The sequence below is a fragment of the Chelmon rostratus genome, chromosome 24, assembly GCF_017976325.1.
Source record: "Chelmon rostratus isolate fCheRos1 chromosome 24, fCheRos1.pri, whole genome shotgun sequence".
NCBI classification, from domain to species: Eukaryota; Metazoa; Chordata; class Actinopteri; order Chaetodontiformes; family Chaetodontidae; genus Chelmon; species Chelmon rostratus.
This window is the reverse complement of record NC_055681.1, coordinates 13,283,887-13,306,365: the sequence shown is the minus strand read 5'-3', so window position 1 is coordinate 13,306,365 and position 22,479 is coordinate 13,283,887. Positions and strand designations below refer to the sequence as shown.

General features: G+C 40.6%; 1 protein-coding gene across 3 annotated transcripts; it reads right to left on the bottom strand.

Moving 5' to 3' along the window:
- Positions 1-250: 250 nt before the first annotated feature.
- On the bottom strand, positions 251-22,348 carry LOC121627245 (ATP-dependent RNA helicase DDX3X-like). Of its 3 annotated transcripts, none has more exons than XM_041966047.1 (19): positions 22,073-22,348; positions 21,271-21,322; positions 20,926-20,973; positions 20,361-20,420; positions 19,920-20,123; positions 17,397-17,499; positions 16,881-17,000; positions 16,248-16,347; positions 15,999-16,134; positions 15,787-15,884; positions 14,702-14,800; positions 13,736-13,896; positions 13,420-13,564; positions 12,811-12,955; positions 10,246-10,427; positions 9,370-9,487; positions 9,083-9,236; positions 8,842-8,966; positions 251-8,516 (listed from the first exon to the last, which is right to left on the bottom strand). In XM_041966047.1, the coding sequence occupies exons 1-19, from the start codon at positions 22,115-22,117 to the stop codon at positions 8,437-8,439; spliced, it is 2,175 nt and encodes a 724-aa protein (XP_041821981.1). In that variant the 5' UTR covers positions 22,118-22,348; the 3' UTR covers positions 251-8,436. The 3 variants fall into 3 exon arrangements, with proteins under 3 accessions (XP_041821981.1, XP_041821983.1, XP_041821984.1); XM_041966049.1 differs by having other exon boundaries at positions 20,361-20,417; XM_041966050.1 differs by lacking the exon at positions 20,926-20,973 and having other exon boundaries at positions 20,361-20,417.
- Between the last annotated feature and the right edge of the window lie 131 nt (positions 22,349-22,479).

Sequence of the window (22,479 nt, the reverse complement as noted above, 5' to 3'; positions counted from 1 at the left end):
GCACTAAGACCTCATCGGGCCGTCTTTTCCCCATTTCTGATTGGCCGGACGCATCCCACAAATGAGCATCAACACGCTTTTGACGCCTGAAAATATGCAAATCACAACAACATAGCAATAGAACCACAGTTAATTCTGTGTTATGAAGACTTCAAAGATCACCACTTGCCAGACATTCACAACAAGGGTATTAACGGGAAGGAAAAGTGTAAAGACTCAAATGAAAAAAATCAAACTAAAAAACAACATCTGACTTGGAGAGAATCTGGACACTTGTTTTTTGTACTGCGTGGTTTTTTTTTTTTTTTACAAAATGGTCTTTGATCGTAGCGTTTTGTTAATTTTATTTTAATCCAAACCTTGGCATATACGGTGGTATTGTCTCAAATTTTGTTTGCCAATTAAAAATGGCTGTTTATGGTTGATTATCATTATTGGCAATGGAACCTGTTGCACTAACAGGTTTGTGGATCTGATACTGAGTCCAATGTGACTTTAAAGGTAACCCGTGTAGGACGCTTCGCTTAATATGTCACTGTCGCATCAACTGTGATTCAACTGTCCGTGCTTCACTCAGTGGCCTCATGCAACAGACACCACGTGCACATCTTTACATACTGCAGTAAATGACCATTATACTGTAACACATTCTCCTCTCAATGGGCAGAACCGGATTATGATAATGTTGGATTTACACCATTGTTGCATGAATATGATGAAAGATCTAGACTTTTTTGTTTTAGCTATATAAATTACTGGATTAGCCAAAACGTGGCTGTTGGTTATTGTGTCTATAAACAGTTTCTCAATTGATTTTCCAAAAACATACATGTTTACCATGCTCCCCATCGTATTTCAAAGTACTAGTGAGCTAAAATTTAGCACAGCTTTGTAGGTATCTGGTCAGGAAACAAACTAGTTTTGACCTGATGATCTTGCTCAAGGAAAAGTCAGGGAATCTCTTATGTTGTTAAATTCATCCTGAGGGGAACATGAATGTCTGGAACAAAGTGGTGGAGCGACCTGCCCTGCCACCTCTACAGCCACGCAGCTGCCAAGGACGATAAAGACTGAGAACTCCTGCCTTTTAAAGAGGTATTCAGGGTCCGGTTTGGCTTGGAAAATGCAGGGTGAAAGGAAAGAAGCGCTGTTCTAGGGGCAGTCTGGTTAAAAATGAAAAGATGTGCATGCAGCATGTGTTGCTTTGTGTTGGCTAGCGTACTGGGATTAATGACAAGCAGATGATTTGTAGTGGTTTTGGCACCAGTGACAGTTTTGTTATTTAAGAATTTTCGGAAAAACATTTTCGCATCACAGCTTGCTACAGTGACATATTTAAAGAGAGACCCCCACACATTGCATCTTTAACATTAAAAAGCTCACACTACCCCAGAAAAATAGAAATTTTCACTCATACCAATGACATTCAACATTCAAGTGCCAGTGTTTTTGTTTACTGTCTTTTGGTCAAGTCACTTTGTAAAATATCAACTTTCGTATTAAGCTTATAAAAATAAATATTTCCCAAAAAGGCTTGATAAATTACACAAACTAGCAGCGAAAGTAGACTCGAGAACTCTGTGTGCAAACAGCTGAATTTTACAGTTGCTGTTAACTAGAACTCCACCTGGTCCCAAAAAAACGGTTTCTATATCTGGAAGAACGTTTCCGTACAACACACACACACACACACTCACACACACACATACTACACTGTGGAGAAACCTCTCTTTTTGACACCTGGCTGCGCTACACTTCAAACACTCTCACTCACTCCTTCGCACCTCTCAGAGGTTGTGAAGGACATGTAGAAGACTTAAGATGAAGCTTAAACTAAGTAACTGAAGCATTTCCTGTAAAACTCGGTGGGATTTGACGTCTTTCTACAACAGAGGGGCCTGCAGGCCGCAGCAATGGGAGCATAGCACCATTAATTGTTCACTGACAATCGAAGCACTCCTGCTGGTAAGTCAGTTACTGTAGTGATCCAGAACCATTGTCCATGGTGACACTGTCACTGTCTATTGCCATGGTAATGCTGTATACAGTGTAACCAACTTCACGATCTGCTCCATTAGGGCTGGGTATCACCCTTGAATTTAAGGCATCAAAAGGTTTTGAAAATACTCAAAAACCAACTAAAGTGCTGAAATTTCTAAATGAGAACTTTCTTTCAGAGGAAATAAACTGAGCATGGTCAACTTCTAAGTAAAGTCAACTGACAGTCCAAACAAATGTTAATAATACCACCCCCAACACGACTGAGCGGCAAAAACAGACCTGCCAAGGCTTCAACGAATGAGAAAAGCTGCAACACTGTGAGAAAAAAAAACAACTAACCTGAACAAGACTAACAGCAAGAGCATCTACAGCCATTTAGCATGTTCACCATCAGAATTTAGCATGTCGGTTGCTAGCATTCGCTAACTAGCGCTAAAGACAAAGTCAAGATGAGGCTGATGGTGATGGCATTAGTTATGAAAGGTATTTGGCCAAAAAGCAACATGTTGGACAAATTCAAGTTATGCCTAATGATTGCATGAGAGGAACATCATTAGGATTCATCCTCACACCAATTCCAGTCTGCAGTAGACCGACTGACAGCCCTACATCACCATCCATAGAGCCCTGCTGCTACGTTGCTCAAAAGCAAATTGTGAACGTACCCTGCCATGCTCAGTGCTTGTGTCAATGACCATGGTGTCCTCCACATATGGGGATGTCTCGTGCATACCCACTATGGCGTAATACATTTAAGAAATTGTTTATATAATCCTTTGGATTTTTCATCTTGAAAAATACCCAGCCCTAACCAACGCGATTCAGTCATTTCAAGGCACTGTGCACGTGTCAGAATTTGGGCTGATTTCACTTGTGCCAGTTTGTCATCTAATCCAAACAGAGCAAAAAACGGCCCTAACAAAACTCATAGAGACAATCTCAGCGATGGCAAAGTGAAAGCCACAAGTAACTGATCTCTATTGCACTTACTATAGAAGTTCAGTGCCCTGGGGGCATTTTGACAAGTTGGAATGGGGGTTTCGTGCACAGTGGTAGTTAGGTGTTGCTCCAACACAATTAAATAGTAATTAGAGCTGGCAGGTATCATCTGTCTGCCACAGTAAAATACCTAAATACATTGCATAAATGTGTGTACTCTGAACAACACTACTTGAAAAGATTGCTCTATAAACAAGATGAAAAGTGAGGTAAACCTTACATGATTCCCTGCTGCATAAGCTGCACTACCAGTAGTCCACAATCAGTTGATATCTTGCATTACATCAGAAGTTTCCAGCATTTATCACTGCTCAGCTGCTCCTTCACATATTCACAATTATTCTATCTGCCCCCTAGTGGCTGTTAGAAGGCACATCAATGTCTGCACACTGAATCAGCTTCATTCAAGTGGTTTAACCTCTCACTGTATATCCTTCTTAAAAGTATGCCTTGGAATTTAGGGTGCAGGAACTGCATTTCAGCATAATTAGCATTATTATTAAAACAAAAGAGACTGTGCTAGCTGCATACTAAGTTTGTGGTTGGCAACAGTCATGGATTCAAGTAACAACTGCTGACAATATCCTCTTTCACACAGGGAATATATGACAGTGTCAGTTAACAATTGAGGCATTCATACTCTGTTATTCAAGTTAATATCTAAAGGTGGACTCTCTGATTTTAGAACAGTGCCTCTTAGCGCAGATTTATTGATCTGCATTGACCTCGTAAACATCAACAATTATCTGGTGGAAACTTTGGGATTTAAGGACGCCGTCACAAAATCAGAGTGTGTATCTTCAACTGTAAGGTAATGAGCTTCAGTCTGGCATTCATCTGCTGTGCAGATCCTGGTCCTCCATGATGTAGGACACAAGGTTGATGTGCATGTTGAAAATCTGACAGGTATCAAATAACAGCCAACAGGAGAGCAGGTCAAGAAAAGCTCTACATGTAAACGCGTCTGTTGATTGAAGATTTAAACTAACCAAATCCCTCATAATTGATTGTCATTTGCACTGTTATCTTAAACTCATTGTCTGTTGCTGATTTCTAGCTTCCTGCTGGTTATCCCTTCATACTGACCAGCAACAGCACTTGTAAGACATCTAGGATGGAGACTATCCACCATTGCTGCAGGAGAAATTAAAGTGTTATTCATATCATGGCCAGAGAAAAACTTTGAGTGGTTAACAGGTGGGAATCATCTGCTGGGACACCTAAACACAGTTCTGGTCAACAATATAATCGATGTTTTAACTGGTGCTCATAGTAGCTTAGCTGTAATTAGATTGCAAGTTGAACCACAGCAACAATATTATGTTTAATCAAACTTTGACAGTAGGCGAAAAGAAAATGCAAATTCATTTTCTGGTTTCTTTAAAGTGGCCGTGAGGAAAGGTTGGACATGGCGCAGTGTGTTGCGTCAGCCCTCTACTAGAAATTAGTTTTTTTCCTAACGCTGCATCCTATGACAACTGTCCTTGAACGGAGCATCAACTCTGTAAATCCCATTTCACTGGCCCCTCATTTTGACCACTAGAAGGTGAACCAGGTTGACCAACACAAGAATCAAGACGTCAAGAAGCTAGTTTGTATGTATGTGACCTGCTGTCTGCTCGAATCCTGAGTCCTCCAGCATTACTCTGCCTGAAACTCTTCAAAAATGATGTTTAAATCCAACTACTTCCCCAAACCTCCCTACCAACTCAAGGGAAATAGATTTTACGACTGACCCAAACACGACCTGTGATTAAAAACTAGTCTAAAAATCATAGAAGACGGGAAATATTGGAGAGATCTAACATAACTAAAGCCTTCTGTGGAGTTGTATTTATTTGCTTGGCATTATTAACTCCTTGACCAAAAAACAACAACACTTGCATATGTTTTATTGTCTTGGTCCAGCCTTGTCATATGTCAAAGCCAGTGGGCAATTTGGGGGAATCTGAATTGTAAGCCTTAAGAGGTAAATAAATTCCCCTTACTGGTTTATGTATGTGTGAACACATGTATTTTCATAAATAATACCTCTAAAGAATAACTGCTTTGACTGTGTTCAAATTGCCCACTGAACTAAGCTTACCAGACAGACCTGGCCCAACGTCGAGTGATCAAACTTAATGCTTTACACGTCAAGTGTTGTTTCACTTACAATTCACTTTCTTTTTCAGTGGAGATTCTTCTCTTTTTGTTTTAAGAAGAGTTGAACTATTTACATTTAATCTATGTTTTTATTTCACAAAAGTTGTTCAAGTAAAACAAAACAAATTAAGACCCTGATGAAAAACAACATTTTTTTTCCCACCAGGTAGCAACAGAGCATTTTTCGGCTTATTCTGCTACTAATTAACACAGTGGGGGATTAGACCTCGACCACTGAACCATCCAAATGGTCTTTTTAGAAGTTCAATCAGGGATGAGACATGGACATCCTGGGTCAACTGCCCCTTGTAGCCTGGTTCCACAGCAGGGCAAAGCAGGGCTAACCTGGGATCAGGAATCGATTACATTACAAAAGATTCACCTGATCATCTTACACGCTGTAGATGTTCAGTTCTGTTATGCCACGTTTCCACAAGCACACTTTATCTGTCCTGTATCTTGTGCTCTGCTGAGCTAGATGTCTTTTTAACATTCCTAGCAGGGCACACGTGCTTTAAAAGTTGGACTTTTCTGTGCGTTCTTTGTCGGCTGATCTCCTTGCATTGCAACGGAGAAATGGACTTCACTAAAAGAGCATAGAGGAACAGAAAACAAAGGCTTGTATCTGTTGGATCAATAGTAAGAATGGGAATGTATGCACCTGCAAGCTTAAGCAGGGGCTAAGCAGTTCTGTTTGGCGTGTGTGTGAGAGAAATGCTAACAATCAGACTAAATAAGATGGCACCAACCAGGTATGCAGAGGTGCAGGCACTATACATCTCAAACCTCCAACACATGAACCAAGCTAGCAATGCCATTTCCTGTGGTTCTGTCCTATGGACACAGCTGGAATTGTGCCTGATCACATCTGCTCATACTATATTGAGACCAGACACAGTTAAAATGTGGTATGAAGGTGTGGCGTTATACCCTCCAAAAAGCACCAGCTGTCCCTGCTGTGAAATGAGTTAGGCTAGATTATCCAATCCTTCACTTTTATCCCTGACCACAACATCTTAAACACCCAACGAATGAACTGGAATGACGGATTTTAGAGAAGACTCTTCATGTAACTCTCCAGGATAGAGTGAGCAAGAAAATTTTTGAACTCTTTTAGCTTTTTTTTAGTTGTGTATCCCTTTGAAAGAAGCTTTTGGCAAACAAGGATTTCAATGTTTGTGGTGGAAGCGGAGCCAGTTTCCCAAAAGCACGATGGCACTAATAGACAGCTGAACGGCCACAGCCAGTGGTAGAATTTGGTAACTGTCGTTTCCAGCAGCAGCCATGCGGTTTAAATTTCTACATTCAAAACATGTTGTAGCATTGCTCTGACATCACTGCTGGATGTGGTTAGCGATTCACAACGCTCACTGGGAGATACCAATGCATTTTATATGTTGAAGGTTAAAGAGTGAACTGTTGTAACAATTAAATCTAATATAACTTAAGAGAAGCATCAGACAGGAGCATATCTAAACTTACAATCACATATCTGAACGGTAGGTAAGAGAGGGAGAAGTAACAGAACATGACTGTTGCTGCGCAGCTACACCAAATTCTTTCTCAGTGGCTCTGAACATACTGTGACCCAACAATTAGTGACAAGATGGCTTTGAGAAACCCAAACTCAAGCTCAAACCAGAGCTGTAGATGTGACATATAGGTTAATCAGTAGGACTCGGCTTCCCAAAAGCATAAAACCACAGCTGTTATGTCTGCTCACTGGCTACAGAAAGCAAAGAGGTCGTTTCTGGAATCAAAACAATTTTTCTGAATGAAACAAAAGTATGCCTTTTTTACCAATTTTAGCCACTCTGGATGAGGGTATATCACAAGAATCTATAGATATGGTTACAGTGGTAATATGCTTTTCGGAATCGGTTCATTAGAGACTGTCTGATGAATTTGAACTCCAATAGACAGATAAGGAATTGCTTTGAGTTTCCACATCGTAGTTTTTATTTCTTTTTTTAGCTTTTAGTTTTGTTTTTTTTGCCAAGGTTTGATTTAGTTCAAGCCTAGTTTGTTTCCTTCCAAATAGAAATAAAGAAAAACATGTTTAAACCCATACATGACATTAAATACTCATTTGTTTAGTCACAGTTGGCCAGTACTTGTAGCCAGTTATGTATCATGGCAATAAAAACAACGGAAATAAGAGACAAAGTTCAAATTCTTGAAGGCACAGTACAGAAACAAATGATCCTCGATTATGTTTTGTTTCAAACAAAGAAAATGCTGTTTTTGGTTGTGATATCAACAACCACACTGTTTGCTAGCATCATTGCTAATGGGCGACAACATCTGCTGGTGTCCCTCTGACTGGATATTTGTCCAGCCCCTTGTTCCTTCCGTCTGTTAGACATCTTTCTCAAATCTCCGAAAATCAATATTTTAGTATGTTTTAAAAAGGTGGAAAAAAAAAAACAAGAAAAAAAACAAAACAAAACTTTTGTCTGTTTCTGTGGCCACTTTTAAGTATCTGTCATGTCATCAAGTGAAGAAGCTGCAGCCAGATCCCATTTTTAAATTCGTATGCAGACATATTTTGCTCAGATTTGACATCTTGCCCATCTCTGCGCTATATTTTAGAAAAGTTTTTTGGCCGGTGATTTACAACATGGCCATGCGTTACATACAAAGATGACGTGAAGGTGCACAGGACGCCTGGCTGGCTCTGGGTGAATGCAGACAAAAACACGACGAAGCCAAAACTCAAATCTAAAGTGAAAAACTGGATTTTCTCTGGTCTTCTACGGCCATTTCACAGCACTTAACTCACTGTAAATCTTAAGTGTCCATCTAACCCTAGGGAGTTAAAGGAATTCAATTGGTTACTGTTCTTCAAGAATGTGCCACACAAGGAAAATTGTTCAAAACGTCCTCACTGAAACCAAAGGATGTTGCTAGCTGAAAGCTAACAAGAAAATCTGTGGCTAGCGTTCAAAAATAACCAACTTAAATTGACTAATCCCTTTATAATGTGGCCTATTTTAAGAGGTGAGATTTACCAGGATTTATGAAATCAAAAGAAGACAGGGCCGGAGACTGTAAAGATGAAGTTGGAGATGGAAAGGACAAGAAAAATCTAAGGAGGAATTAAAAGATTTGGGTGCATAGGGATGGAAGGAGGGCTATATAAATGAGTATAAATAGCTTAATAACATGCATGTGGGCTCTTGGGGTTAATGGATCAGAAGAGACAGATGGGGTGCAGACAACAGTGTGGAGAAAGGAATGAGGATGAGTGACAAGAACAAAGAGGGTTGAGTGAAAGGAGGATGGAGGAACCTAGTTGCCCCACCAGTCAACTTGGGAGTGTGAGTAGTTGCCTCCGTAGCCGTCACTGGTGTAGAAGTTGCCAAAGCCACCTGAGAGGAAGGAGACAGAGCAGAAAACTCAAAGTCAACAAAGGGGTCCCCATGAACCAAAAGTAATGAGTTAGCTTGCCTCTAACTTAATGTTGTGTTGCAGTTCATTCCATAAGTACAGGAGATTATGTGGAACCTTTAAAGCTAAACTCTCCTGTGATCTGGCGTCATGGTTATTAACGTAGAAATCAATTAAGGTTGTGTAAATCTAGACAATTTAAATCAACATGAAAACTAATGAAAACAAAATCTCGCTACAGGTCAAATTGCAACATGGCATACAATCATTTAACACGCAAGCTATATTCTAAGACCAGTTCCTCACCTCCTCCAAAGCCACGGGTTCCGCCATGTCCTGCCTGGTTGCGGCCTCCGCGGCCTCCAAACCCTCCAGCGTTGCCTCCTGCGGCCGTCTGCCGATAATCACGTGCTCCAAAACCGCCAGAGAACCTGTGGTAAAATCACACACACTCGTAAAACAACTTTGGTGCCTTTGGACAAGACATTGGATGGGTTAACATACCAAAACAAACATTTTTACAAAAGAAAAAGGAGACCCTGCGTACCTCTTGGAGCGTCCTCTGTTGCTGCTCTTGTGCTGGTGTTCATAGGCCAGGCTCTCGAGCCATGAGGGAACTTCTTGTTTGGCTTCAACCAGGATGTCCAGCAAGTCCTTAGTGATGTTCCCATTTTTATCATTGAAGAACGATGTGGCCAGGCCTAGAGGTTAAAAAAGCAGTTAAAGTAGCAATAAATCACAGCGTTTTGTGCAGGGTCTATTCTCGCTTTAGATTATGAAACACACACATGGCATTGGGTTAATATCATTGCATGACACTGGTTGTAGTCCTACCCAGATTTCCTACTCGTCCTGTACGTCCAATACGGTGGACATACTCCTCTATGTCGCTGGGCAGGTCAAAGTTGATAACATGTTTCACGTTGGAGATGTCCAGACCCCGAGCAGCTACCTGAGTAGTTACAAAAAGAGCAGAAACATTATAAAGTACATTATAAAGATTTTTCACAAAACTGCTGTTTTCACTCAACTAAGGTTTCAGTGACTGCACTTATGCACTCCTTGACAACCCCTCAGAGATTTTCATCTTAAAGGAAACATTCATTAGCATGTTGTTGGGCCGTGAATGAGTGGATTAGGATTCTGGTGGACCGATTAGTTTGGGCTCTTGGATTGCTCATTTTCTGTTCTCTCAGTTCGATTTTAGTGGCTACGTTTTCTCAAAAAATGCTCTTAACTCTAGCTCTAGCTCTTTAACAAACACCACAGACTTGGAACATATCAGACATATGTACTGGTTTTGAACTGCCTATGGGAAGAATGAAAACGTAAGAGGTTTCCTTTTCTAGTCTCGTCTCATCTCAGTCACTGACTTGAGTGCAAAGGCACATTGGAACACACAGATATGACTGGCTAAGTGGCATCATGTGAGATCATTTAAAATGCATGCAAACGGTCTGTGAGCCTCTAAACCAGTGCTGTAAAGGCTGGAAAAGCTGTACCAGTAAAAGCAGAAAAGCTGTGTCAAAATTTGTATCCCTGTATCTTAAACATCTCTCATAATTTATTGGTTATGGGTCCAGATAGGACAGCTCTGGACCTGAACTGTGGTGCGTCTATTGAGAATCACTGCAGTGCAGTAGTATTATGGCAAGTTTAGCCATTTTCATGAAAAATGGCTAAACTTAACAGGACTTTATTCATACTGACCGCTGTGGCCACCAGAATTGGGCATTTTCCTGATCTGAACTGGTTCAGGGCCTCCTCTCGGTCTCTCTGGGAGCGGTCGCCATGGATACTGGTGCAGGCATAGCCCTCCCGATACAGGAAGTCCTCCAAAGCATCAGCACCTTTCTTGGTCTCCACAAAAACCAGAGTCAACGAGTCCTTTCCTGATAAACCAAGAGAAAAGACTTGTGATGCTAACCATTAAAGGTGAGTGGATAATCATGGTGGTTGCTAAACTTTTAAAACAAAAAGCTGCTGTTTCTGTTTAGCATCAGATTTTGAACTCTGCAAAACTGTAGCAAATGAATTTTATGAATGAGGACTAGCTTCATTTTTTTTTTTCTTCCTTTTAATCCGAACTTGCAAAAAATTTAAGGGGTAACCAAAACCATAAGCGATCAATTTTTGGGCACAGAAAATGTAAATAAAACGTCACACTGCTCTTTTGTTGCCAAGGCAATATGCTATGAACCTAAGAGATAAACACAACATTGTGCATTGACGTCAGCTTTCAATATGATATTTTCATACAATTTGATGGGACACACATAAGAGATCTTAAACTTGTGTTATTGTCAGGGAACGTAATAACACCGTGACTCCTAAAGCTGGCAAACACAAAAATCATGTTCGTCAATTTTAAAACTGGAGGTACAAAATATGTTGCATCATTACTCCTTCAGTGCTACCGGCAGATTCGACATCTACTGGTATGGCTGATTGTCCCTTAATAACATCCACCTTAATGAGTTGACATTGTTCACATTAAAAAACACTAGTGCATCAGGCAGCAGGGAGTGCAGTGTGGATTAAAACAAACAAACAAACAAAAAATGACAAGAAAAGCATCAGCAGCACCGTGTGGTTGTGCAGGCACTGTGACTAGAGCCACTGATGGAAAGAGTTTGGTCATAGTTCTTCCTCAATGCACATGAACATTACTACCTGATTATGAAGCAAAGGGCACTGGCCCACATTTATACCCACTTGTTAGTAGTGTTGTCATGATACTGGAAATCTTAACTTTGACACAATGCCTTGAAAATATCAATATTCAACACTACTTTCAATACCACAGGGAAAAGGGAGGGCATAAAAGTTCTGACTTTAATGCAGCAGTAATATTAATCCTAAAACATGTCTAATAGTGACACACTGGCAGGGACCATTTTACAGCAGAAGGAGTACCTTTACTTTTGATTCCTTTAGTCCATTTTGCTGATATACTTGCATACTAGTACAGAAAGGCTTTTACTGTAGTTGAGTATTCTGACAGTGTGGTACTGCTAGTTTCACTTAAGTAAAGGATCTGAAGACTTCTTCCACCACTGGTGTTAAGCACAACAGCATCCGAGTTAAGTTACCTCTTCCCATAATCAAAGTATATTCATATCAACTGAAAGTCTGCAGTCTGAGATTCCTCAGGCCTGTTAACTCTGAGGGGGATTAGCTTAGCTTTGACAATTACAAATGGCTGTTGAGCCAACAACAGGACAACACACTTGTCAACTATAGCTCACTGGGCCATCTTTTTCAATGCCCCAGTGATACTGAAATGGGAACCAACACCAACCTCTTTAAATTCTTGATAAAGGTTAGTGAATTGGTCATCCATGTGCTTTGCTAAATTTATCTAGTTAGCACCTTTCGTTAGCACTGCTCTGCAGCATGGCTTGCATATAGGTTTGCCTGTGTCCTTTGCCTTTCCTTGTTTATTTGCCTCAAAAGCAAAGTATTTCCAAACAGCACACCTGCTTTTTTCTTTGTCAACCAAAACTGGTAGTGGAAAATGTGCAACACCATAACAACAGCTTATCAATACTGTGGGTGAGTTCTGAAACTGTTTTAAATATCTAACAAATATGACAACACTACTTGTTGGCTACTGAGACTACAGCCTAACCAGACTCTCTCTATCAAGGCTTGGATATGATGACGCCACAGCAACATACTGTACATAAAGATGCTACAAAAAAACTCGTGAACTAAGAAAAAGAATACAACAGGCATGTCTGATGTTAAGCTAAGCAAACTGGGCCCATGAAATGGTACACAGAACCAAAAAAAATTAAATTAAAAATCAACAAAAGATTCTCCATCCACAGAGAACATTAAAGGGCAAGCAAAATTATTTAAAATATGAAATGACGGATACAAGTTTCACCATTGAAGATCTTACCAGGCTTCTCTATGTTGTCTCCAGTATTGTCCTGTACCTCGCTGGGGATGACTTGGGATAAAACCACACCAAACCACCAACATGTAAACTGCACTCAATCACCAGTAGAAAACCAACTCTGTGGGTTTAATTTCTTTCTGATGCACCAAAGTGACACACAGTAATGTGTTGGCTGGGATGGAGGGGATGACAGTATGATAATGGCAAAAAGATTGGGGATTGCATATGTATATGTGCGTGTTAACAGTAGCTCTACACCAACGGAGAAAAATAAATTCATGCTGCAGTTTATGTTTTCTGTGTCTTAGACCTGCAGTGTTCGGACGCATGTGAGGGTTACGAGTCGTTATGCGATGTGACTGTCTCACCTGTTGCACTGAGCAGGTCCAGGAGGAAAGATCTCTTATCGCTCTCTTCCACCCACACCACTTTCTGAGTGATGTTCTCTGAAGTGGAACCAACTCTGCCCACCGCCAGGAAGATGTACTCCTCCAGGAAATCCCTGGCCAGGATCTAGAGTGGGGAGCAGAGAACGTGTTCATTAACAGATTTTAGGATAGATTGAAACTAGAATTATCCCTTCATGGCTGTTTGCCTCCATCAACCAGTGAAGTTGCAGTTTACATCCCTGTCTGTCTTTGAAGGAATTTAATAAAAGGCATTAGTTTTTTCTTTTATTTGCTAATATAGCATTCATCTGTAACTGATGACAATCTGAATGCTGATGACATTTGGGGAATACAACATACTGTAGCTTAATGCATAATGTTAGCTTTTTACTAGCATCACAATAGCAATTTCGACCTTGATATTTGGTTCTGATATCAGATAAAATGGCATCAAGAAGTAATTTTGTTCATGTCAAGGACTTTGATACCCATAAATCTTGCATTAAAAATGATCATTTATTGCTGTATATATCAAAGAATGCTATATGGACAGCACCAAACAAAGACTTTGCAGTACTGCAAATGTACCTGGATCTCTTTCGGAAAGGTTGCGCTGAACATCATGGTCTGTCGGATGCCCTTATGTGGCATTGTGTCCTGTTCGACAATGCGTCGTATCTGTGGTTCAAATCCCATGTCCAACATACGATCTGCCTCATCCAAAACTAGGTAGCTGCAGTGAAGAACAGAGGAAGAGGTTGCAGCCTTCAAAGCAATGCTAAAACTCCAATATTTATAAAATGCAGTTGGATAAAACACATCTCATTCCAAAAAGACCAATAATACTGTTAGACTGTAAAAATCCACTTTTTTGTCATCACCCCTCCTTCTGCCCATGTCTTACTTGCAGTAGTCCAGTCCAATCTTGCCTCTCTCCATCATGTCCACCAGTCTTCCTGGTGTGGCCACCAGTAGGTGGCATCCTCGCTCCAGATCTCTTATCTGCTGGCCAATGTCTGCTCCGCCATACACAACACAGGGACGTACCCTGGACCGGTAGGAAAACTACAAAGAAAAACCAAAAAGGCTCAAGTAATACATGGATAAATGTCTCTCCATTTTATAAGGATTTCATGCTTATGTGTATGTGCATGTGTGTACATAGGACCTCAACAGCTACATCACTCCTGATAACACCCTTGTCCATCTCTGCCCCTTGGGGAGCCGATCTGTGGACCGACTAAAGTTCACCTATCAAACCCGGCATTACGGTAGTTATGTCATTTACTTCTGTCATGTACCTCTTCCATAGATTCCCCTCTCATGGAAAAGGCTGGGCGCAATGTGAGAATCATCTTTCCAGCGCCTTCACTACCATACTAGTCCACACTTCTGAGGCAGTCATCCACGGGGCTGGACGACTACCTCACAGCGTGGATTGAGGACTACCTCACCAACCAACCACAGTACGTGAAGATACAGGACTGGGAGTCCAACATGGTTATCTGCACAAGAGGTATCCACCTCCACTTGACCAAGTGGAGATCAGTAACCCATCATCACCCAACATGTCCCACCCCATGCAGGACACTCTGACAGCACTGGGCAGCTCCTTCAGTGACAGGCTGCTTTACCACAGTGTGTGAAGGAGAGAGACCACAGGTCCTTCCTACCTGCTGCTGTCAGACTTTACAATCAACACTATTCAGTATCTTCTATGTGCAATAATGTTAAATTACTTATTATGCTGTTTCCTTTTTTAATCACTTTTTTTTTTTTTTAAATTGATGCTTCTTGTTATTGCACTATCCCCTTTGCTGCTGTAAACTGCAAATACCCCCAGTGTGGGATTAGTACAGGATTATCTTACCTTCCTGGCTTCATCATATATCTGCAGCGCCAGTTCTCTGGTTGGAGCCAATACCAGTGAGATAGGGTACTGCTTACGACGCCCATATTTTCCATTTTCCTGTAATACAACAATACAACAGTTCAGTTGAACAACATTTGATGTGTCTTCACTTAAGTGAAGTCAAGAATTCACAGAATGGAGCCCATGGTTTCAGCTGTCTGGGAACCATGTCAACTAAAATGTGAGCTTCGAAGTTCTTGGTACTGATGTACACTTATCAGGACTTATTGGGCCAGTGGTTCTCTACCTGGGGGACGGGACGCATCTTTTTCCAGCCTACTTTAGATGAACCCAGGCCCACTTCCACCTGACTACAGCCTCGAAAGCTGCGTTCCCATTACATCCCGTCAGTTGCTGTCTTGCCAATCACTTTACATTACTGAAGGCCTTTGAGTTGACTGCTTTCCACAGTAGGAAAACAGCGCACTAGCCAGATAATTCTTGTCTCATCTGTGGCCTGATAAACAGCAAAATCAGTAACCTACATTGCTATTTTCTAAGCTACACTTAATAGAGCCTCAATGCTTGACACAAAGTGTGAACTCAGTCCTTCCCATTACTCAGCACCAGACACCCACTGAACATATAGTAAGAAAATAGCACATTAGCTTGCCAATTGTTGTCTCTGTTGTGGTTTGACAAACAGTGCATTGATCATATTCAGTGTACCATATTACTATTTTCCAAGTTATTGTAGGTGTCACATTTCTCAGGCCCCGCATGAGCGTAGTTTGCATGGGAATTCAGCCGTAGAGGCTTTCGGAAGCGGGATTGGTTGCATCTAATGTAGATTAAAAAAATATAACACAATATAAATAATATAACACAATATAAATCTAAAGTGGTCGCAAGAGAACCAACAGGATAAAAAAGACGGCAAAGCTATAAATGTCTGGTGAATATGATTTTAAAAACAATTTATCAAATGTGAAAGTCTTCATAACACATTATAGTTCAACAAAAACGCTTTACCATTTAAAATTCCACATGCAACTGATCCTTACGTTTTGGTCCATTTTACAACCTTGAGGAAATCTCCTTACCTGTCCAGATGTTTTAGCTGCATTAAGAGCTTCTCCTGGTCCTTCAGTGTAGATCTGGCTGAGAATAGGAAGCAGGAATGCCGCAGTCTTCCCAGAACCTACAGACACAAATCCGTCCTCAGCAATCAGCAGTTATCATTTATTTACAGCATCATTTCAAAATCTAACTTAAATATACAAGTGTGCTTTGTTTGTTTGTGTGTGTGTCCTACCTGTCTGTGCGCAGGCCATGAGGTCTCGCTTTGATTTGACAATGGGGATGGCATATTTCTGGACAGGGGTTGGTCTGGTGTAGCGACTCAGAGCAATGTTACCCATGATGATCTCACCCATGTCCACATCTTGGAACTGCACAGCATGCACAGTTAAACACAATTAGAAAACGTGCAGTGGAAAATAATCTTGGAGCAGATATGAGTAATTTTAAACTGGTGGATCCTTGGTGAACAACAGTAACTTACACTCTCGATGTGGTGAGGGCAGTTCTGTCCTGTGGCCTCAACAGGAATGTCATCATATTTCTCAAAGTTAATCCCAGTGTTACTGCCAGAGAACAACTCACTACAGAGGAGCAAAGCAGGAGAAACAGTGTGCATGTTGGTCTAATGTTCAGAAAAATACATCATATGTGTCTTTGATCTTAAATGACTGTCATTCACTTTGTAATTTACTAATTATTATTTTCTTTATAAATGAATCTGCCAATTGTTTTCTCAATTAATCTTTTGGTCTATAAAATACCAAAACAGAAAAAAAACATTTCCAAAAACCCATGGTGATGGCTCTAAATGTCTTTTTTTACCCAAAAAACAGCCCAAACATTGAAAATAGTCAGTTTATAACACATAATATGAAACAAATAACACACTGCATAATACTGACAAACAAAATCCTCAAACCTGGGAAGCTGAAACAAGAAAATGTTTGATATTTTTGCTCGAGACGATGACTTTTAAAAAAAAAATCAAAATGTCAAAATAGTTGCCGGTGAATTATCTGTGGATCAACTGATCAATGAATCGTTGTAGCTCTCGAATTATCCCACTTCCTTTGTCTGGAGTTCACCTGAATGACCAGTAAAAGCGCACACTCACTGTTCAAGGCGCTCGTTACGTGGTGTTGGTTTGGACCAGTCTCCGTCATCTCTGGACTCCTCCACCCAGCGGCTGTTTCCTCCTCCTCCACCACCACCACCAAATCCACCGTGATCAAACCTGAGCAGAGCACAAAGACAACGATGACACAAGATATCTTCCAAACTTTACAAATCACACGTGCGTAGATGACAGGAGTTTTTAATTTCATAAAATTGATTTTGCATTTTTGGAATGGCCGCTTGCAGTCCCTGTGGCTTCTTGCTCTCTCTGTTAGCCAGGGGCAAGCAACAGCCACTGTTTGACTGTGACATACATTAAGTCACGGCATCCACTTCTTTTCTTCCAACAGCAAAGATTTTCACCAAGATAGCATAACACACCCAAAGGGTAACCATTTCAAATTGAATGGTGCCTTAGCCTGAAGTCGTTTCAGTACAGTGACAGAAAGAAAGAAAAGCAAAGACATGCTACGGACGCAGTTATTCAGTCTGTCTCTGTGTCTCATCTCCTTACCTTCCTCTATTAGCATTGCCTCTGTCATTGAAGAACGCAGACTTCCCTCGGTTGTTACCAAAACTGCTATAGGCGTCCTTGGCAGTGTTCCAGCCGCCGGTGTCTGGCAGGAGAATGAATGCAAAACCATATGAGGACAGGTTCATGCATTCAGTTTTAATAATGCAGCAGATAACCTCAGCTGGTGTTTGTATTGATATATGGGAGATGTTTGCTGTGAAATGTTCTTTATTTGATGTGTGTAATTGGCCACTCTGACAATTACTCTGGAACTGGAGCTTGTGAAAAAAAAAAAAAAAAATCACATTTTTCTTGCAGCAAAGCTGTTATTTTTGACTATTCACTGCCACTGGAGCAGCTCTAGAAAGTGTCATCTGCAATGATTGAGCTTCCTTTAAGTTCTAGTTTAGATAAACAATTATATTTTTATACCTTCGAGAAAGAAAAGAAACTTTCCCAAGTGTTCCTTTATGTCTTTACAACTCAACTCGATGGTGCTTGCATTTTCCAAAGGCAAGTTACATCGGCCAGTAATACAGCCAACTGAATCTGAAAAAAGTTGGGACGCTGTAAAACAAATAAAAATAAATTCCAAATCCTTTTGGACCAATATAAGATGCAATTTGATGCAATACAGTCCAAAAAAGTTGGGAATAGTCCTAAAGAGTATCGTTGAAAATTTTTCAATACTGATAAATTGTCTTCAATTGCAATTCATGAATTATATTTCTTTTTAAATATCAATTTTATAAAAATCCACAACAAAATTATATTACAGAGCAATTACTTAGTTTTTAAAATGCTGAACCTCGCTTCATCCTTGCTGGTGAATGACTGAGCCCTTCGAGGATGCTCCTTTCATACCCAATCATTACACTATCATCTGTTACCAATCAGCTTGTTTACCTGTGGAATGTTCCAAACAGGTGTTTTTGGAGCGTTCCACAACTTCCTCAGTCTGTTGTTGCTCCTGTCCTGACTTGTTGCTGGCATCAAATTCAGAATAATTATATATCTACCAAAGTCAGTCATTTTTACACAGCGTCCCAACCTTTTGGAATCAGGATTGTACCATCAGGCCACTGTTTAAAAAGGTTAAAAAATGATTGATGAGGAGAGGGATTATTTTTGCATGAGTGCATTCCATACACTATTTTTTCAGCAAATGCTACTCATTCTTCCTTTCATGTGTAAGTTCATTTTACTTCTGTCGATGCTTAAGGTTGAGCTAATTGCTTCATATGCTGTTGAGTAGATTAATCTAGAGCTGTGCATCATAATCTGAAAAATCATCATATGTTTGTAATGTCACTTTTTAAATTATTCATCTTAAAGGAGTAGGACAATTTTCTCAACCTATAAAAGGCACACTTAGTCATTCAGTTTATCACAAACATTCAAAATCTAAATCAACCAATTCTGGAGATCTCTCTCTTTCTCTCTCTTTCATTGGACAGAAAGGGTAAAAAAAATTGGAATCTGAAAAATAACAAGTAACTGAAGCTGTCAGACACAATACTATTGAATATTTGCCCCTGAGATGTAGTGCAGTATAAGTATAAATTTTGTATTTAAGTACAGTACTTGAGCAAATGTACTTACTTACATTCCATCACTGTGTGTCCGGGCATCTGATATTCAAAGTGATCTTGCTTAGAATATTCTTGTTTAATTTTAGGCCGTTTGGAAATCAGGTAATCTTTTCCTTAGCTATTCACAGTGACAGATTTTGACGAGGGGTACCCAGAACTTTGCATGTCTCATGCTGGCACGCACCCCCCCACCTTGGGTCAGTAGATTCTTGACCCACTTGCCCAACCAGGCAATGGCAAAAACATTTATTGTAGGACCCTGTTACATTATCCTATAGAAATGTGTCATATTAACACTGTTTTTCCCATGTCACACCAAAATTTCTGCTTAAATTGGAATTCATTCATGTATACTCATTTCTCTCCAGTGACTTGATGCTTCAGGAGCTCTGAGCCTGAACTGATCTGTTTTGCTGTCAGTGCAGCAGTTTTATGGAATCATCTGCAATTACACCTAAAAATCAAAACATGTATACCACTCTTTAACTCTGTAGACCATTCACTGCTTGCCTGTGATTACTTTCATTGAGTTTTTGCTTTGTTTCATTGTCAGCTTTCTGTTTTATAATTGACTTTGTTCTTATTTTGTTTCTGTTCTTGTACTAAATCATTACGTCAAACACCATGTATGCTAAGCCAATGTATCTATACCCATATGTATTTGTAAAGTTTAAATAAATAAATCTATTATTTCAATTGGCTCATTTTGTTGATCAGAAGACTAATGTAACCACACATTTAGACAAGAGCAGTTTAAAATTGGACGTATTAAAAAAAAAAGTGATCTTAGATTAACAGAACGATTAGTGGCATATACACTGACTATATTTTTTTCCTTAAAAGAGAACACAGGACTTGTTTTCTGCAGAGCACATATTACATTACAGAAGGAAAAGTTTATTATGTTTTGTCCAATAAAACCAAATCTCACCTTTATTTTCATAGCCAGCGAAGCCCATTGGCTGTGCTGGGTTGATGGGGTTGAAGGAGCCGCCCCTGTTGCCGCGGTAACCTCCTCCGACACCACCTCGGCCCCTCTCCATGCGAGGCGGGCCGCGGTTAAACGAGTTGCCGGCAGTCATGCGGTTGTCGTGGTAGCCATTGACGAAGTTGTTGCGCCCCCCATCCCAACCATCTGCAGAGGGAGAAAAGGATAATAACACAAAATATGACAAGGAACTGATGCCAGCATCCTACACCATATGTGCAGGATTATTACTCATCACTGCTGTGACAGTGTGAACATTATTGTTTCAATTCTAATTGGTCAGTGGTGGATCCAGATCACAGATTACACAATGTCCGTCTTCACTTCACTGACCGAACATGTAGTAAGAACAAAATTAGTTTAGTAGTTCAGAGAGGGACTTACAGTTGGCAGTGGGCGCAATAGTGTAGCCACCCTGTCTCCCAGCAGCGAAGGCATTTCCTGCTGGACAGGAAGACAGTGCTTCAGTTGTGGTCTTTATCACTAACAAATGCAGTTAATAAAGGTACCCTGTGGAGTTTTGGACCACTGGTAGCATTATGGAGCAATGTTATTACAAGTGGGACCCCATTTTGTTTGTATCGTGCATGCATGCATACACACAAGCATGAGGGCGATCCGATTCACACCCCCGGCACCGGATTCACATTATTCCACTCTGCTGTTCCTGAACAGCTGACAGAAATAATGCGGAACTGATAAGAAGTGACGTCTTCTTCCCTGCGACAAAAGCAGGGAGGAAGACAACCGCTAATTAGCTAACATGGACGTAAACAGTGGAAAATATTCCAATTAAAAGCTGCTCTGCAGAGGCTGCACGAGGACGGAAACACGATCAAGGATCAACACAATGCATCGTGGTGAGTAACACTGAATGTAAACAGAACTTTGCTTTTGTGTTTGTTTACAAGAAAACTCCACAGGACAGCTTTAACTTGATGCTACACACCATTTTTGGAAGCGTCTTTGTTCCGTAAATGTGGAGGAATGTATCGCCCTGCAGACAGAGAGAGACAGTGTCCAACATCATTTGATGAATTGGTAAAGCTTAGAGGACTTTATTTCTAATTAAGCAAATGTAGGAAATAGAAGATATTCCCTTGGTTGCCTTGTGGTCAACATTGTCATGTCCTTCCAAATTTACTCTCTATGGAGCCCTTCCTTGTGTGCTGTCTTTACGACATCCTCAGTGTTATCACCATGGTTTATAATTTGTGGAGGTAAAATGTTCAGGTTTGGGAGTGTCTATGCACATTCACTTGCAAGGGAACACGAAACATGTATGGCTGCTTACTGTTGGTGCCTCCACCTTGTCCGTCTGCTGCGGCCAAGTCTAGGACAGCAAGCTGGAGAAACAGCAAAATGTCAGAGAAACACACTCATTTTCATTCATTTCCAGCACAACAAACTGTCTAGCTTTGTTGCCATACAACTGTCTGACCAGTCAGACACAGCTAACGTTAGACTACGTAGCTGGTGACGCAGAAGAAATGAGCTTTTTTTTTTTAAAGCGGGATGCAGTCAAGAGAAGCATGAAAACTGTGCAATACAGCGTAGCATCGAAAAGCCAGTGTGTTAAACTGTCAAATACCGCATTGTTTGTGCGTCAGTCCCGCTAGCTTCATCTACGCATACCTCCATTTTACCGTTGTACCAAGATGCAAGACAAACGCAGTGAAGATAATAGTTGACGGGTGCGTTTCATATGCTCACAGAGAAAGGCCGACAGAACCATTCGGCCGTAATAGCTCATTTAGCTCCCTGTTATGATGTACACTTTGTCTGCAGTCTAAGCAAACTACCGCATGACTATAGCCCTCTTAAATTATCCTGGACAACTCTTTTGCGTTTAACTATTATCCAACAATCAAAAGACAGAAAAAACAATGCTTTCTAACGTCGTACATTAAGTTCCCCTCTCCGCAGCCGCTAACGGTCACGTGAGTGTTGGATTGAAGCGCACCCAAGAGTAGCTAGCATGATAGCATTTCGTTAGCAGTGCGTTCAGGCTAGCCGGCAAGCTAACATTTATCCCTGTCGTTATAACACGTTCAATCAATTGACGCTGCAGGACACATTAAACCGACGTGGCTTACCTGCTGCTCTAGACCGTGGACATTTTCGACGGCCACATGACTCATAACTATAGAATATGGAGGAAAAATGTTGTCGTTGAAAAAAGGACCTCTTTGTTTGCCGGGTTTGATGTAATGTTATTTCTTCTTTGCCTCTATCTTGTTTCTGTGGCTACGACAGATGGCAGTTATTTCATTGGCTTAAAAGTTAAACGTAACTGTAAAATGCTATTGCTGAATTTTTCGTGATGATAAATTCCTGTATTTTAGCTGCAAGGATGGTACTTCGTGCAAACTCAGCTGATGTCGGCTTGCTCTTCAGCTGAAGCTGAGATGAAGCCGTCATGCAGTTGTTAAGCGAGCCTGAATGACACAGAAAAAACATCCGGTAACGCCAAAATAAAAGTTAACAAACACGACTCAATGTA